The sequence below is a fragment of the Nipponia nippon genome, unplaced genomic scaffold (genome assembly GCF_047370975.1).
Source record: "Nipponia nippon isolate SJK-2023a ecotype South Korea unplaced genomic scaffold, ASM4737097v1 scaffold_3, whole genome shotgun sequence".
NCBI lineage: Eukaryota > Metazoa > Chordata > Aves > Pelecaniformes > Threskiornithidae > Nipponia > Nipponia nippon.
The window spans coordinates 123,919,660-123,934,829 of NW_028262347.1; the positions used below are offsets into that span (position 1 = coordinate 123,919,660).

The window sequence follows — 15,170 nt, forward strand, 5'->3', positions numbered from 1 at the left end:
TGTTTAATGAAGAAACTCCCATTCTGTGTGTTTTAATTCTAGCACTGTGTTTGTATTTAATTATTTTGATTGTTATTAGTAGTTGCATCTCTATAATAGCCTATATCTGAATATCTCTAAATATCCAGCAGAAAATAAGTCTTATCAAGATCTGCTGTATTGCTTGTATGTTGAATGCTTTTATGGTCTGTGTTTTTCTTCTTTTTTCCCAAGACTAGGTTGCAGCTACTTACTGGCAAAACCAAGAACATAATGAGTTTCCTAGTTGCATAATTAATTTTGTAACTTGGTGGGCACTACTTAGGCACATAATTTTTCTTTAAACCTTTCAAAATTGCAATTCTTCTCTGCGTGCAAACTTGTAACTTGTTTGTGTTTTCGTATGTAAACAGAAAGCTGACTAAAGTTTTAAAAACGTACGTGGATAATGCTGAGAAGTGTGGTATCACTGATCAACTCTTTAAAGCTATGAAAGCTTTGGAGTACATCTTCAAGTTCATAGTGCGGTCCAGGATATTATTCAACCAGTAAGTATGATGAATGGTGAAACCTCCTGTAATTCCTCTTGACAATATTGTTCAAAAAGTATCGCAATTATAACATCACGAGTTAAACTTGCTTAATGTAGCACCATTTTAGAAATATCTTAAGTTGTTACAGTTTACTTCAGGAGGCAGCCGTTCCCGAAGAGCAAGCCAGATTTCCTTAATCTTGAACCCAGCTGCGTGGAAAGTACTAAACAGAAGACACCTGTGTCTAACTGAGACGTGCATATTACGTAGCAGCGCGCTGCTAAAATCGTGATGTGTTGCAGCTCTCTATAGTTTAGGTCTCTGAATAAATAAAGCTTGCTACTATGTGGGAAACTTTTGTTAATAACTGTGTGGTAGCGTGACTGAAATGGTGAAGCTACCGAGTAGCCGTACTGCCCTGTCCCTCATCCGCGCCTGGGCTTTGCTAGTGGCTTTCCTCAGACGGCTGCAAAAGTTGGGGAAGACTAAAGTATTGAAAATTTTGACTGAAGTATTGACAATTTTGCAGCAAAGCAAAGGGACAGCTTTTCTGGATGGGAAACGTGATGCTTGTCCTCGCGTGGTGCTCCCAGGGCTCAGGGGGAAGCTGTGGTTTGCAGAGGGCTTTATTCGTAGGCCAGACATGGAGAGGGAAGAGAGGCAGAATAGATGGACAGCGAGGGACGAAAGGAGTATGAGATGCGCCTTTTTTGACACACTGCCTTGTAAAAGAAAGCCACAAGTGGTGTTGGAGTTAAAGCCCCAACAGCTCGGAGCCCGCCAGGCCCCCCACCTGTCCCAGCAGACAGAAGGTGTTGGTGGGCTGCAGTTTGCAGGGCCCTGCAGTCTCAATAGGTTTCAGCGAGCGAGACAGGAAAGTGGAAAGACAGAAGGGATGGAGAAATCTTCTCCTCAAGAGTGAGAGGGTTTTTTTCTGATAGGAGAATCATCTGGGTTTCTGTAAAAGCTCTTTCTATGCCTGCCGGCGTGGCAGAGGCCTGCGGGGGGGCTGCTTTCTGCTCCCTACTCGGCTTCCTGCAGGGTGAACTGCACAGCCACTCACTGCCGCTGTCTGCAGCGGGCGTCCCTCCGTACAGTCAAGCATAAATAATTGTTCTAAGTTAACTTGGATGTCAGTACTGTGTTTTGTACACAAAATATTAAAAAAGTTATAAAGCAAGTTGATAATGTATTCGTCTTCATTTAGATTCAATCCTTTTACTACTTGTTAGCGATGGTAACAACCTTATTACAAGGGATTTATGTAGAGCTCTGAAGTTACCAACTTCACCAACCTTTCTCTAAAATAAAGATTGTAATTTATTTCTGTAGGAGTCTTGCTGTGATATTCATAAAATACTGAATGTCACTTACACTGTTGCAGGTCCTACAAATCACTTTAAAACAGAAAAAAATAATTATCTCTTGCTGCAGATTAGATTTACAGACAATATGACCCTCTAGTATTGGCCATTGGATTTCCTCGTGCTAAGCACTAATTCACAGTTCTTTAGCGTTGGGAAGACACAGCTCTCAATGACAAGGGATTAATCAGCGAAGCTACTGAATGCTGAATGACACCATGATTTGTTCTGCTATAAGACTTAAATCCTGCCCGAGGTGTGCGATTTGAAGTGATTATAATGCAGAAGTGTAACAGCGTTCTGAAATATCGTTAGTGTTTTACTGAGAAATCTCAACGAGCAAACAGAATCTTTTATTAAAAAATGATGTATTTTTAACTTTAGTAATATGGTAGTGGACTGGATATATGGAGCATTTTAGTAAGTGATTGCAGGCAAGCTTCAGTTCTGGATAAATACGTAGAAGCCTAGTTCATCTAGTTAAAGGTTGGTGACAAATCTATTTGTTCAGTATATTAAGGTTTATAAAGGCAAAATATTATAAGTGAACATTAGAAATATCTTTATTTGGTTTTCTCGGTAATGACCCCAGTGGTTATATTGCATTTACAACAGTCTTAAAATTTTGAAGGCAGTGCTAGAATGGTCAACTGGTTTTCTCATAACTGCAGTGTTTTTGTGCATTATCAGGTGTATTAAATAAACATATGTTAATAACTGACAGTAGAAACACATTTTTTACTAACTTGTTTATTTTTATTACAATTTCCTTTTTGAAACGCAAAGCTCTCTGTCTGAAGCAGTTTGATTTATTGGACTGTCAAGTTTAGTTACTCCTTGTATTGGTATTAGTTTCACCTCTCTAATCTGTTCAGGGGGACACTGAAATCCATTATTGAAATTGTGAGTTAACAAGTAATTTGTCCTGCATATTCCCCGGTTTTAGCCTAAAAGGGGAATAGAAGTTTGCACAGCAAAAGAACACAAGTTAATATTTTTTCTGTAGCATTCATTTCCCCTGTGTACTGGTTAAATAGCGTGTTTTAATATCTGTGGCTCCCAAAGGTTTATGAACACAGCATTAAAAATGATACACATTAGTTTCAGTGTAAAGCAGCAAGAACATTCTGAACTCCATGATTATTTTAAAAAGATAAGCCCCTTTCCTTCTGTAATAGGTGGTCCATCATGATATCTTCAAACATGAAGCAAACACACTATGACTGTATATACAAAATTCTTGGGTGTAGTGCTCTTTCTGAGCTGCAGACCACATCCCAGACCTTCTTACTGGGTTTAACCCCAGGAGAAAATGGGGGAAAATAGAGGGGAATTGAACTCTTGCTGGGAGCTGCTCTAATGGGTCTTGGTGCAAAACGTTTAGGTGAGCTCAGGGCCAGAGCTAGCGGAACCAAGGAGGGCTTTGGAAGCCCAGTTGCTGTTGGATTGCTTGGGGGCAATCAAAGCTGACTGGGTAAGCCTAGGGTTTTAGTTGGGGAAAAAGTCCCTTCTGGTGTTTATAAACACCCCTGTTTAGATTTGACTGGGACGCCAGGTTCTCCTGGGCTTCTTTTAAGCACTGATCCTTTTTTTTTGATCATGTTAAGCGTGTATAGCTGAGGTTCAAGAAGTGTATTTGCAACAGCCCTTATATAGGTGAGTCATACATATTGCTAAAGGGAGAGAAAATTTAAAGGATTTATGTGGAGCTAGTAGTCTTCTCCCTCTCCCTTTCCACTTTGTAGTGAGAATGATCTCATCGTACAGCTGAACCAGAGATCGTGCTGCATTTAAAATATTCAAGGGAGTTTCAGGAATGTTCATTCCTGTGCTGTATTGAACCAGTGGACCAGGTTCTTCAGCTTGGCTGTATATTTTTTTGCCTTCGGTGTTGCTCAGGCATCTCAGGGCAGTTTTTATCCCTCTAAAAGCATCTGGGAGAGAGAGAAAGAGAGAGAAGAGGGGTGGCTGTGGGCAGATCAGCTCTGAAAAATCCCACCTGAAGGCCCTGGGACCTGTGTTGTGACCTTTATTTGTGGATTAGTCGTTCTTCTGCAGCAGCTGTGTTGACTGTATGGGAAACTGAGCCTTACCTAGTTTAGCGTAAGCGAGCCAGAAATTAGAGGTGAAATGCATTTTAACTTTAGCGCTCTGTTCTTGTGGGGAAAAAAAAAAGAGGTTTTTTTAGCAAGTAGTGGGTTGATAGGCTTTTTCGTCCTTTCACAGAGCTTAAGGTCGCTCACCTTAGGCCACTGGTAGATTTTAATGATTGCTGGCAAGTTGTCTGGATGCTTTTTGGCTTCCACATCAGAGAGCTGCTTGGCAGTGGTCCTCCCAGACATCTGCTAGCTCTTGTGCAGGGTGGAGAGACTCCGTCCCGCTGCTGCGTGGGCATGTGGAACTGGGTCACCGCTGACGGATTCACCGTGACTTGAAGGTGTAAACAACAATACTGGATGTGGCATTTTACATAGGAAGCTCTAAAATAAAAATCTGTTGTTCCTCCTGACCCAGCCCTGTCAGTCTGTCTTGTGTTTAGTTTTTTGTGAAAGAAAACTGTTGGTTTAGTGGAGAAACTTGTAGAAATTTTTGAACTTGAAAGTAATGCAACGAATTATCTGTCATTTGAACAGGTTTTTTTTGAAATGTATTTCCATTTTAGTTAGATCGTGCTTATGAAACCTAATTATTTTTCAGACTTTATGAAAACAAAGGAGAAGCAGACTTTAGGGAGTCTCTGCTGCAGCTCTTTAAGTCCATCAATGAGATGATGAGCAGCATCTCCGACCAAACTGTCATAGTGAAGGTACGTACTTTACAGGTTTCCATCCTGGTTTTACTTCTGCATCATAAACCACAGATAAGTGATTGATGAAGTGTATGCTTGTGTTTGGCCCCAAAAGCGTATTTAACATCAGACGTGGTTAATACTTAGTGCATCTAATGAAGGGTTTGTGGCTATATAAAGCATGTGCTTCAAACAAGTAAGTCTACTTAAATTGCTGCAAATACCTCACTTTTATTTTTAAAAGAGAATTTAGTTAGGAGTTAAATGATGTTTAGCTTATTTAACATGTATAACTTAAAGGTATTTTTAAGGCATTATCTTAAAGATGCTGATGACAATGTAGATCTTTGTATTCTTATGCACTTATTTATATCCTAGCCTGTTCAGGAACTTCAATATAGTATCTTAAGCCGTAGTATGTGTTTTTAATGGAAAATCAGTAGTGAGTCAGACTGCCACCTCTACCCTACACTCCTCTTCTTTGTCTCTTTAAAATGATAGCTACTTTTGGTAGCATTGGCTGGCTCACGGGATTGGGAATGTGGTCTTTGACCTGAAATGAACATGGGTATTGATATCACAGAGCAGAAGCGTTGAATTATAGGACTGGTAGATTTTTGTATCCAGAGGAGTCTGAGGTCATTGTGCCAATACCGGTCTCATGTTCTGTTAGCGAATCTCTTTCACCACGGGAAAGTACAGAGACTGTTGTAAACACTCATTTGATAAGCTTCGCCTTGAAGTTCTCCTTGTAGTTCCAAATAGAATTTATAAAAGGATGTAACTCTTGACCTAGCTGTGCTGAATGAGTTGAAAGATGATGATCAGAAAGGGGCTAAGAATGGGGGTTGAATTTGGGGACAGTTTGACAGTATGACTCCTCCTGCTCAGATGTGCAGTGGTTGTGCATTAGAAGAATTTTTTTATAGGAGCTGGGAGGCGAAGACAGACAGGGGCAAAGTACTGTGCCAGTGCAAGAGGTTCCTCGTGAAGGGAGCTGGGAAGAGTACAGCGGGAAAGTACCTAAGTCAAAGACACCGGTCCTTTGTAGCTGAGTGCATGCAGGTCTTAGGCTAGTAATACCATGCTGAGCACACGGCAAAAATAGATAGTGGGGATAAAGCTGCTGAGTTCGAATATTTTAGGCAGAGAGACTGAGACTGTATCATCTGATAACAAAATAGGGATATTGAATGTTTCAAGAAAGCTGTATTTTCATTCCATTGACAAAGCATCTATCCTGAATGGCAATTGGTAAGTTTGAGTCAGTGACTCAGTGTACTATCCGGTGTTTTACAGATAGGATGTTTTCAGATTACGAGTATTGAATGTAAGATTTTATTTTCCTGAGACTCATTTGTGAGGCCTACTTCAGGAAGGCAGATGAACATAAGCTTTTCTCTTTTTCAACAGTTTATGCTTCGGGGAAAAAAAAATAAAAATAAAAATAGCCCCAAAAGACAGATTTGGTTGTCTTCACCTGAGATGCATGAGAAGAAGACAAACTTACTAGCAAAGGCAAGAGAGATCACACTACAGCAGTGTCTGTCCTAGTCTCTGTATTATTTCACATTCAGATCTCTGCAAACTTGGGTAGAGCACATCTACTGTCTGCATTTGGCTACGTGCAGTATGCTGGTAGGTGAAGCACTGACAGATGAGCCAGTATGGGGTTGTCCAACAAGTGTGCTTGTGGATGCCTTTCAGAAGCCTTGACAACCTTTCAGTCATTATTCATTGCTTTCATCTCCTTTGGACTCCAATTACTTAGCTCTTAGAATACATCATTGTTAGTATTAGCTTTTTGCAGCTTGTGAGATTGCTTTTATTATGTTCAAATATCCACTGAAGCACTACAGTTTTTCCAGTAACTAGAAATGTGTGGTTCTATTACAAAGAATAAAATTAGGTGGATAAATGTGGGGTTTTTTTGAGAGACAATGAGGATGGCTTCTGCGAATCTTGCCTGACAAAGCTGTTGGAGTCCTGGGAGCGTGTCAGTAACCACATAAAGCGGGCATGACCTTACAGGCTTCATTCAGCATCTTTATCAGTGATCTGGAACTGGTAGTTAAGTACTATGCTAGTGGCGAGGAACGTCAGAAGGACCTCACACAACTGAGTGGGCTAAAAGGTGGGCTTCAAGGTAGACAAATGTAAGGCAGTTCATCTCAGAGTAAATTAATCCCTGTATGATGGTCTGCTTGAAGCTGGCAGTTGCAGTTTGGGGAAGACGCCTTGGAGCCATAACTGGCAGCTCTCCGGGGTCATCGGTTCCATGTGCAGGCGCAGGCGAAGAAGCAACAGGGTGTTGGGTGTCAATTAGAGGGATAACGAGAATGTGGCAGGGCTGTCATTTTGTTGTCAGATACCCTTGGTGCCCCTGCATCTTGCATGCCAGGTGCTGGTCAGGTCTCCGTACCTCAGGAAATAGTTGTGGGGTACGGAGAAGCAGGATTGGGAATGCCGCCCCTTCCTGGCGGTGAGCGGTCTGTGAAACTCTGCTGCACCAAATCCCACAGTGCAAGAAATAGGCTGCGCTCGCTGACATCAGTAGGAGGTTAGTTTAAAAGAAGTAAAAGAAAAATTGTTCGTTCCTGAAGCTTGCTGTCACAGGGGGTTATGGAGGCAGGTAGTGTCAGCAGGACTAGAAAGAGGTTAGGCGGATTTACAGACAGCAGGTCCATAGGTGTTCTGAAAGGACGGGTGGAGGTGCAGCCTCTGAAGGATGCTGGGGGAGCCAGGAGGGGAGTGGACCACAGAAACTGTAAATGGCATCTCCTGTGGCCAGCGTTGGAGACGAGTGCTGGGCTATACGAACCGTTAGTGTGACACAGTGAGCGTTTCTTGTGCTGTTGGGTACTCTGTTGAAGTTTTGTAGAAAACTAATGGAGATAAGCAGATAAGTTGCTAGGTCCCTGTGTTGTGCAGTTAAGATCAGATCTAGCTGTAGCAGTTTCAGGCTTTTTTTTTTTTTTTACTTTTTTTTTATACATATTGGGGAAGGTAAATAAGTGTATACAAAATAAGTCTGTTTGGAGAGATAACAACTTGAAAAGACCTACATAGAAAATTAAGGTGCTTCACATTAAAAGAGACAGATGCTTAATTCACACATTTGAATATTTCTGTTTCTCCTTGCAAAAATTGTAATCTGTCTTGATAGTTTATCAACATGAAGCAGAACTGCCACTGGAAAGTTCTTCTGAAATGTTCGCAACTTTTCTCTTTGGGTTGGTTATACCGAATCCCCCCCCCCAGCCTATCTGTTAAGAGAGTAGCCTTCGAGCTGACACGGTATGGGGGAGAATGAATGACTGCAGTCTTATGTTCTTAGCAGGAATTACTCTTTATCTATTCAAATATTTATGTCCTTGTGGAAGCTGATGAGCTGTTTCTGACTGTAGCTCAGGTCTTCAGTTACTTAATATTTTGCATTTAAATTGCTCCTTTTTTTTTTTTTATATAAAATTTCCAAGGCTTTGAGTACATTTAAAAAAAAAAAAAAGTTTCCTCAAAGGAAAACTGTATGAATTGTACAAGGATTTAAGGTTGTAGAGCACAAAAAGAGACTTTGCATTTGTAGCTCTTTTAGGATTATGGCTGTTCAGAATTTCTTAGGGTAGGGGAGAATTTGTGTACGTGGCTGCTTTGCAAACCTGACTTAAGTTTCAGCTTTTAAGGAAACAAATCAAGAATATTTCCATGGAGGGCAAGTTAAAAGTGGCATTCAGCAATTTTGTTGACTGCAAGTGGGTATAACTGTACACCGCAATGATTACATTTTTCTCAAGACTTAAAAGGGAAAAAAACCCAAGAAACAAAAGAGCAAAAGCCCTGTCGTCCTGCAAAATCCTCTACTGCACCAAAATCATGCTTTGCGTTACTGAGGATGCTTTGACTCCCAGTCTCATGGCTGGGAAGGGCACTGACCTGATCTTGGCACAGGGTCTTCCGAGAAGCCTTGAGTTGGCCTGGAGATAGGAAGAGGCACATCTGTGCCAGCTCTCCATCCTTCCCTGCTTGCGGTGTGGTGTTGGTCAGAGGAGGGGGCCCTGAAGGTAACCCCAGTGCTGGCTCCAGCCTGCTGCCCGCTCTGTTGGTGAGGTTAATGGTCACTTTGTGGCTGAAGAACTGCTCCCCGAGTCCTTAAGGTCTATGTTTGTAGTGGCTGGCTTAGCGTATGCATGGAAAAAACTGATTTTTTTTCAGAGTGTAAAGGTCTGTTTCCTTTTATGAGCTTTTGGTATTGCAAAATAATAACAATTTAAAAATGTTATTAAAAGGTTATTTTAAATTTGAGTTGTAGTGCTTCAGCTACATATTTTTACGATAAATAGGTAAAAATCCGTATATTCTTAGAACAGAATTTGAGCAGAGCTTTACTAGCGTTTATACTTCTTAGTGGACTCCAATATGTTGCAATCAAAACATTAAGGTGTAAGAATGAATAAAACCCACTTTCATCCTAGGCTATAAAGGCAGCTGTGGTCAGTCCTATAGGTTTGAATTTGAGAAGCTGCTATGGTATAAATTACAGTGTTCTAAACAACGCAGAGTGTGGTTTTTTTAGTTGGTTAACTATGAACAATTGTTAGGGTTCTCCTGTGTGTGTGTCAGTGTTGACTGCAGCGGAGGCAGGCATTCAGAGGCCACCTTTCACACTTGGTTTTGTTAAGGTGTGCCGTTGTCCAAACTGGAGAGGGAAATTCAGACAGTGATTGGAGCTGACGGATGTTTTGGTCGTCCTCTTACTAACAAAACTTTTTCTTGCACGATGAATGGTAGTGGGCTGCAGTAATAGTTTGAGAAGTAGAGAGATTAAACTTTGTTTTGCAAGTATCAGTTTGATTTTAAGCATTACTTGATTAAATAAGGTGTGCAGCGTTTGGTACGTGCCCGTATTTTTAATGGCTACAAGCGTAGTGAGCTTTCCTGGTTTTGTTCCTATTTTCTGCTAATTGGTGCATGATAATTATTTCCTTAACCTTTTCCTGCTTAAGCGTGAGCTCAGCTGAAGCCTAGCATGACGTTTCAAGTTTAGATAAAAATGCAAACGTTTCCTAGTAATTTATTCTTGCATCTCTTTGAAACGAGGGCAGTTGAGCCAGCTGCATCGAATTTGAGGGCTGTCTGATTTGGGCTGTGTTTGTACGAGGGAGCTGAACTATTCTCAGCAGGGCTCTTGCAGTTTGCTCTAATGTTTGCTGTTAGGCGTGACTTTGTATTGCTGTTCAGGATGACTGAAAAAAGATAGGCTGGTAGCCAAGGTAGTTGTCTGCGCTTTAAAGGATCTTGATAAAGTAGGTGTGTATATAAAATTATCCTGTAATGTGACCACAGAGAGCCGGTACAGAAGATGATAACATTTCACTAATGCGAATTCTCGTGTGTGTGTGGTTTTGTAATAATCCTTGTCACTTTTAACACACGATGCGTATTTCTCAGTATCCATACTGTACATTTTCCTACTCTAATGTTAAGCATTTATTGCTAAAGCCCCAGAAAAGTATTTATATGAAGATAGGGAAATACACTACAAGCTGCTGAGGTACCTAGGAAGAAAACAAAAGAGACTGCATCAGTCTGCAAGGCTGTTCCAGCAGGTCGAATACTTTATAACCGTTGTTTAAAATCAGTTGAGTAACAAAATGCAACCGTGGACGGAGGTTTGTGTGTCTCTTAGAACCTATATGAGAAAGCCTGTTGTTACACTGGCAACAAATACAATAATCTGCAGAAAAGCATGATGCCACTTTACTTGTGATAACGCTTTGTGGCATTTTACACTGAATTTTGTGCCAGAGGCGCTGGTTCCATCATTTGGAAGGATGACTGCTGCAGACTGGGGTGATTCAGAAGTATTGTTTAGGCATTCCTGGAAATTGTTTCATCCAGCTGCTTGACGGGGCTTAATTTGGCTGGGTCGATGAGTTTAATAGAATGGCATCCAGGGTAATGCTTGTATGGAAGGCAGGTGCTTTGTGTTGGATGACACAAAAGATGAAAATTAACATTAAAATCATGTACAAATTGAGTCAGGTAAAACAAATTTATTGCTTCATCAAACAAAAGAGTTCATAAGAATATACTATATTTGGCAAAGAGATTTTATGCTTAATTTTGAGGCTAGGTGTGCTGTTTGAAATGAATGACTTCAGAAAATGACATTTTTAAATTAGGTATTTTTGCTTTTATATAGTACAAAGAGATGAACTTAAATCCTAGAGAAAACCTGTAGTATACTATTCAGAATGCATTTTGTTTAATACTTTGCAAACATCATTTGTTCACTCTAAGGACTACCTTAAGTTAGTATGGCAGTTTTCTTAAACAGCTACTGTAAAAAGCTTTCGTTACTGTTTTTTGACATTCCTTGTCAGTATAAACCCAAGCATGGGATAAAAGTTAGAATTGTCTGTTGTTGCAAGACTGCTTTGCCGTACTCTGTACTGCTTTGTTGTCATTTACCAGTGACCAGTGTTGTTATCACAGTAGTAATTCCTGTTTTGTGGTAATGAAAAGATTGCTCAATGCTCTCAACTGTGTAATAAACAAAAGTAAATTAATGAAACTCCCATTGTTTTTTTATCTATTATCCAAAATTATATCGAAATGACTTTAAGCTACTTAGCAAGGCTACCCTGTCTCAGTTTAGTGTGCTTTCATATGACAAAGAAGCGTTTGTGCAGACAATTTGTTTTCTGTCAAATGGCAGAAGGATGCTATGATGCAATATAGTGCCATATTTTTAGTCCCCTTTTAGTGTAGCTTTGTATTAATACATCAGGGTGTTAGTTCAGTTGTGGTAAAATAAAATTTTTGTGTTAAGAGAGTATAATTTTTCTTACTTCACGAGCCTTTAGATGTACTAATGGCTACCAGATGTGACAAAGTACTGGGGATGCTTACAAAGGGTGCTTGCTGAACACAGACCGCAGCGTGACTTTATGGCTTTGAGAGAAGAAATTAAGGCTACGTCTCCAAATGGCATACGAAATATGCTGTAATTGTACTACTCTGGTAACGCTTCTTAAACATGTTTCTGAGCGTGTACACTTCTGTGTAGGTGTGTTCTTCACGGCTTGCTATTATGTTGGGTTGGCAATGTTTGAAAGGAAAATCTAAGTGGCTTTGCGTAAGGTGGGCTAGGTGGCTTTGGGCATTGGTGACCGAATGCCTAAGGTAATGCTGCTCTTCACGAGTGGAGCCAACTCCAGCAAACCCAAAGGTTTGCAGAAACGGACTCCACTGGGAAGTATTAGTCTGTCTTTTGTCTTTTCCCAACTTAAAACTAGGAAGGGCTTGAATTGAGCTGGGGTCGGAGGACAGGCTTACACGGTGTCCGAGAGGAAACTGCTAGGAGTGAGGAGGGATTCGGATTGCCTGGGCTCTGGTGGGTGTCCCAAAACCTGGAGTTGAGGTGCTTACAGTTGCCTAATGACATGAAGAAAAGGTGTGTATCTGTCCCCCCATCTCTTTCTGGGAGGGCTGCTGCTATGTGCCTGTCCTCACAAAGAAATTAAAAGCTCGGGAACTTTTCCGTAAGGCAGCTCCTCCAGGTAATTTTAGGGGTTGGGGTTTTTGGGATTCTTTTTGTTGTTCTAAAAAGTAAATGAAGCTTACTCTTATTTTACACAGTTTATATATATGCAAGTGTCGAAGTGCTCTAACAGGCTTTTTGGGGTTTGGGTTTTTTTCCCCCTAAAAAAAATTGCAGAAAAAGTTCCTTTCAGAATAAAGTGTTTTCTGAATTGCTGGCTTAAATTCTTAGTCATAGAAACTCCTTGAACCTTTAGATCTGAGGAATGTGCTAGTTTTTTCTCTCGCTAGGTCCCATTCCTTGCTCATTCTTGTCTCATTAAACCTGTCTGGAAATAAACCGTCAGGCAAAACAGAGCCGTGGCAGCGTGGGCACTGCAATGGACCCTTCACTGGTGTTCAGGGGGACCACCGTTAGAAATAACGCCTCCGTTGCACTTGGTCTTGCTTGTTTGGCCTTCTTACCATGCCTGATGGCTTTTCCCCCCAACTAATCTTTTGATACAGGCCATCACTGAATTTGTTTCTTCAACATGAAAAAAACCCTGTGTTATTTAGCTGCTAGGTCTGAAGAAGCTCAGGAAAATACAATTAGCTGTTAGTCATTACAAGCACATCAATGAATTTATCTTAAAGGTTGCAAAGGATGACTGCTCTAGATAGAGAGGTGGTTGTGATGATATAAGGAATAAGTTGCAATTATTCTGTGGAACGATAAAACCTAGGAATTTCGTCCTCTGCATTGGCAGCGTGGAGAACTGTGACCATCAATTATTGCTTAATTTATTCTGTTTAAGGCAAAGCTTTGACTCTTCTGGACCTTATTATTTTCACTTAGTGGATTTTTATTTCTTGGCATACTTAATTGCCTCTTTTATAGTTTAGAAGGGTATCCTTGAAGCGCTGCACTCATCGACTTAGCAGTTCAATAGGTTGTATTGGCAGCTGGTTCATGTAGTAAGTGTCAGTTAATGGTTCTTTTCATATGTATGCGCTTTGGCTGTGGCGTAATACCTTTTATACATAGAGATGATATTCATAAAGGGGAAATGAACACATATTTGTGTAAGTGCCCAGCTGTGGGTATGGTCGTGTGTGGTAAGGGAGAGGGAGAAGTAAGGGATGAGATGTAATAGCAGAAGGTGCCGTCAGTTAGCTCGCAGGCTGACGTGAGCTTGTTGACGTCGTGGCGATCCTGGACTCGCGTGTGCATCGCTTCCCAGGAAAAATAAAAGAAAATCAAGAATACCCTGAGAGTCAATATAACAGTGAGTGTGCAAGGGAGTGTAACTCAGTAACAGGGAGAATATATCTGTTATTCATGCGATGCACTGTCTTGTTTCTGCTTTCTCTCCTTTTTTATTCTTCCCCTTTGCTAGTTTATTTGTGTGCTTTGTAGTACTTAAAATGAATGATTTTGTACTTGATAAGGATAGTAATAATTTGTCACTTGTTTTCCACAAAGAGAGAAGCCCCTTTGGGCAGCAAAATTTTTATTGCAGCCCAGCTTGAAACTATGTATAATTATTGTCTACGTATGTGAGACTGATGTTTCTAGCTTTGTATATGTATCTAATGTGATCACAGGGCAATTATTGCAAAACCTGTTTGATTAAAAATCCAAGTGTTAAGGTTTCTCATTATTGTGTTTTCTCTAATGCTGTTTTTGAATTTTCAAGTGTCGTAGACTTCACTGTGTCAATATGAAATTAAGGTTTTGATTTAGTTTGCCATGTACTTCTTGCAGAGATGAGGAATTTGAACCTTTGTCCAGTGCCGATCAAGAGTGGAAAGTAATCTAATTTAATTTATTTCAATGGGAAAAAAACCAAAACAGATTGCTTATTTGTTTTTTCCTGATGTTATATGAAAAGATGAGAACAGCTTTTTTTTATCTGCTGAATTTAATATTCCTCACTTATGTGTTCAGTATCCTGGGAATAACCAGCATTGCAGTTGTGCTACTGCTAACAAAAGATCTACTTTCAGCCGCAGCTTCTAACAAAGTAAAATCCACAGCGAGAGCTGCTTTTTTACAAGAGTTAATATCAACAAAAAGTTCTTTTAGTAGACCTTTGGATTACATTACACGGGTACAGATTTAATCATGGGGCTGCAGAGCCTACTTGTCTGATCATACTGTCTGTCTCATAGTTGAGTCAGTTGAGATTGGAAATGGGGAAATACGCTTCCACAATTTTCCTTAAATTTTAAGATATTAAACTTTAATTGGTTTGTCCATAAAGTAGAAGCTAAGTTGCTGATAATTGTTGTAACTACAGGCTTTAAAGTGATGTTGTAAATAGTTTTACCTGATAGTACTTCATTTAAGTCATTAAAGTGTTAATTTTAATGATTGTGCCAGCGCAGTGTGAAATTTTAATTCAAGATATAAAACGCAAGCTCTTTTTTAGTATGTGTTACTAAACATTTATTGCTACATGCATTTGAGTGATAAGCAAATAAAAACACAGCGATGGCTGCGGTTTATAACTGGTCATTAGAGTCCTCATCCATCAAAACACATAAGCGCGTACATAATGGGACTATTTGCATAATTACAGTTATGAGCTTGATTTCTGAGCGTGTAAGTAGTCCTTTAAGCATACGTGGAAATGTTTGATGATCAAGCTTGACAGTTTAAATGGACTATGAATAAAAACTGGAACACTCGGAAATTTGCATCTAACCCCTTGACGTCTTTGGCTTTTGCTCTTTTAAAAGTGGTCAGCAAGCGTTGGCAAACTTCCCCCGCTGGTTACGTCAGGGTATTTGACAGGTTTCTTTCTCTCCTGAGGAGTTCCTTCTGTGGAAGCAGAGGCTCTTAGTGCCTTTTGGATTCAAAACTCTTTTCTTTCCCCCCACTTTTCCACTGCTTCTGTGAATGCTTCAGCAGGTGAAAAAATCACAACCTTTTTTTTTTTTTTTTTTTAATGACTAGCAAACACCAAATAGTATCAATGC

The 15,170-nt window shown here is 40.2% G+C and overlaps 1 protein-coding gene across 5 annotated transcripts in view; it reads left to right on the forward strand.

The window, feature by feature from the left end:
• DOCK1 (dedicator of cytokinesis 1) overlaps positions 1–15,170 on the forward strand; it is a 314,587-nt gene that overhangs the window by 64,960 nt on the left and 234,457 nt on the right. For all 5 annotated transcript variants that reach the window (XM_087764572.1, XM_087764573.1, XM_087764574.1 and 2 more), the window contains exons 22-23: positions 393–527; positions 4,574–4,682. In XM_087764572.1, the coding sequence (XP_087620698.1) occupies positions 393–527; positions 4,574–4,682 (244 nt within the window). The remainder of the gene's footprint in view (positions 1–392; positions 528–4,573; positions 4,683–15,170) is intronic.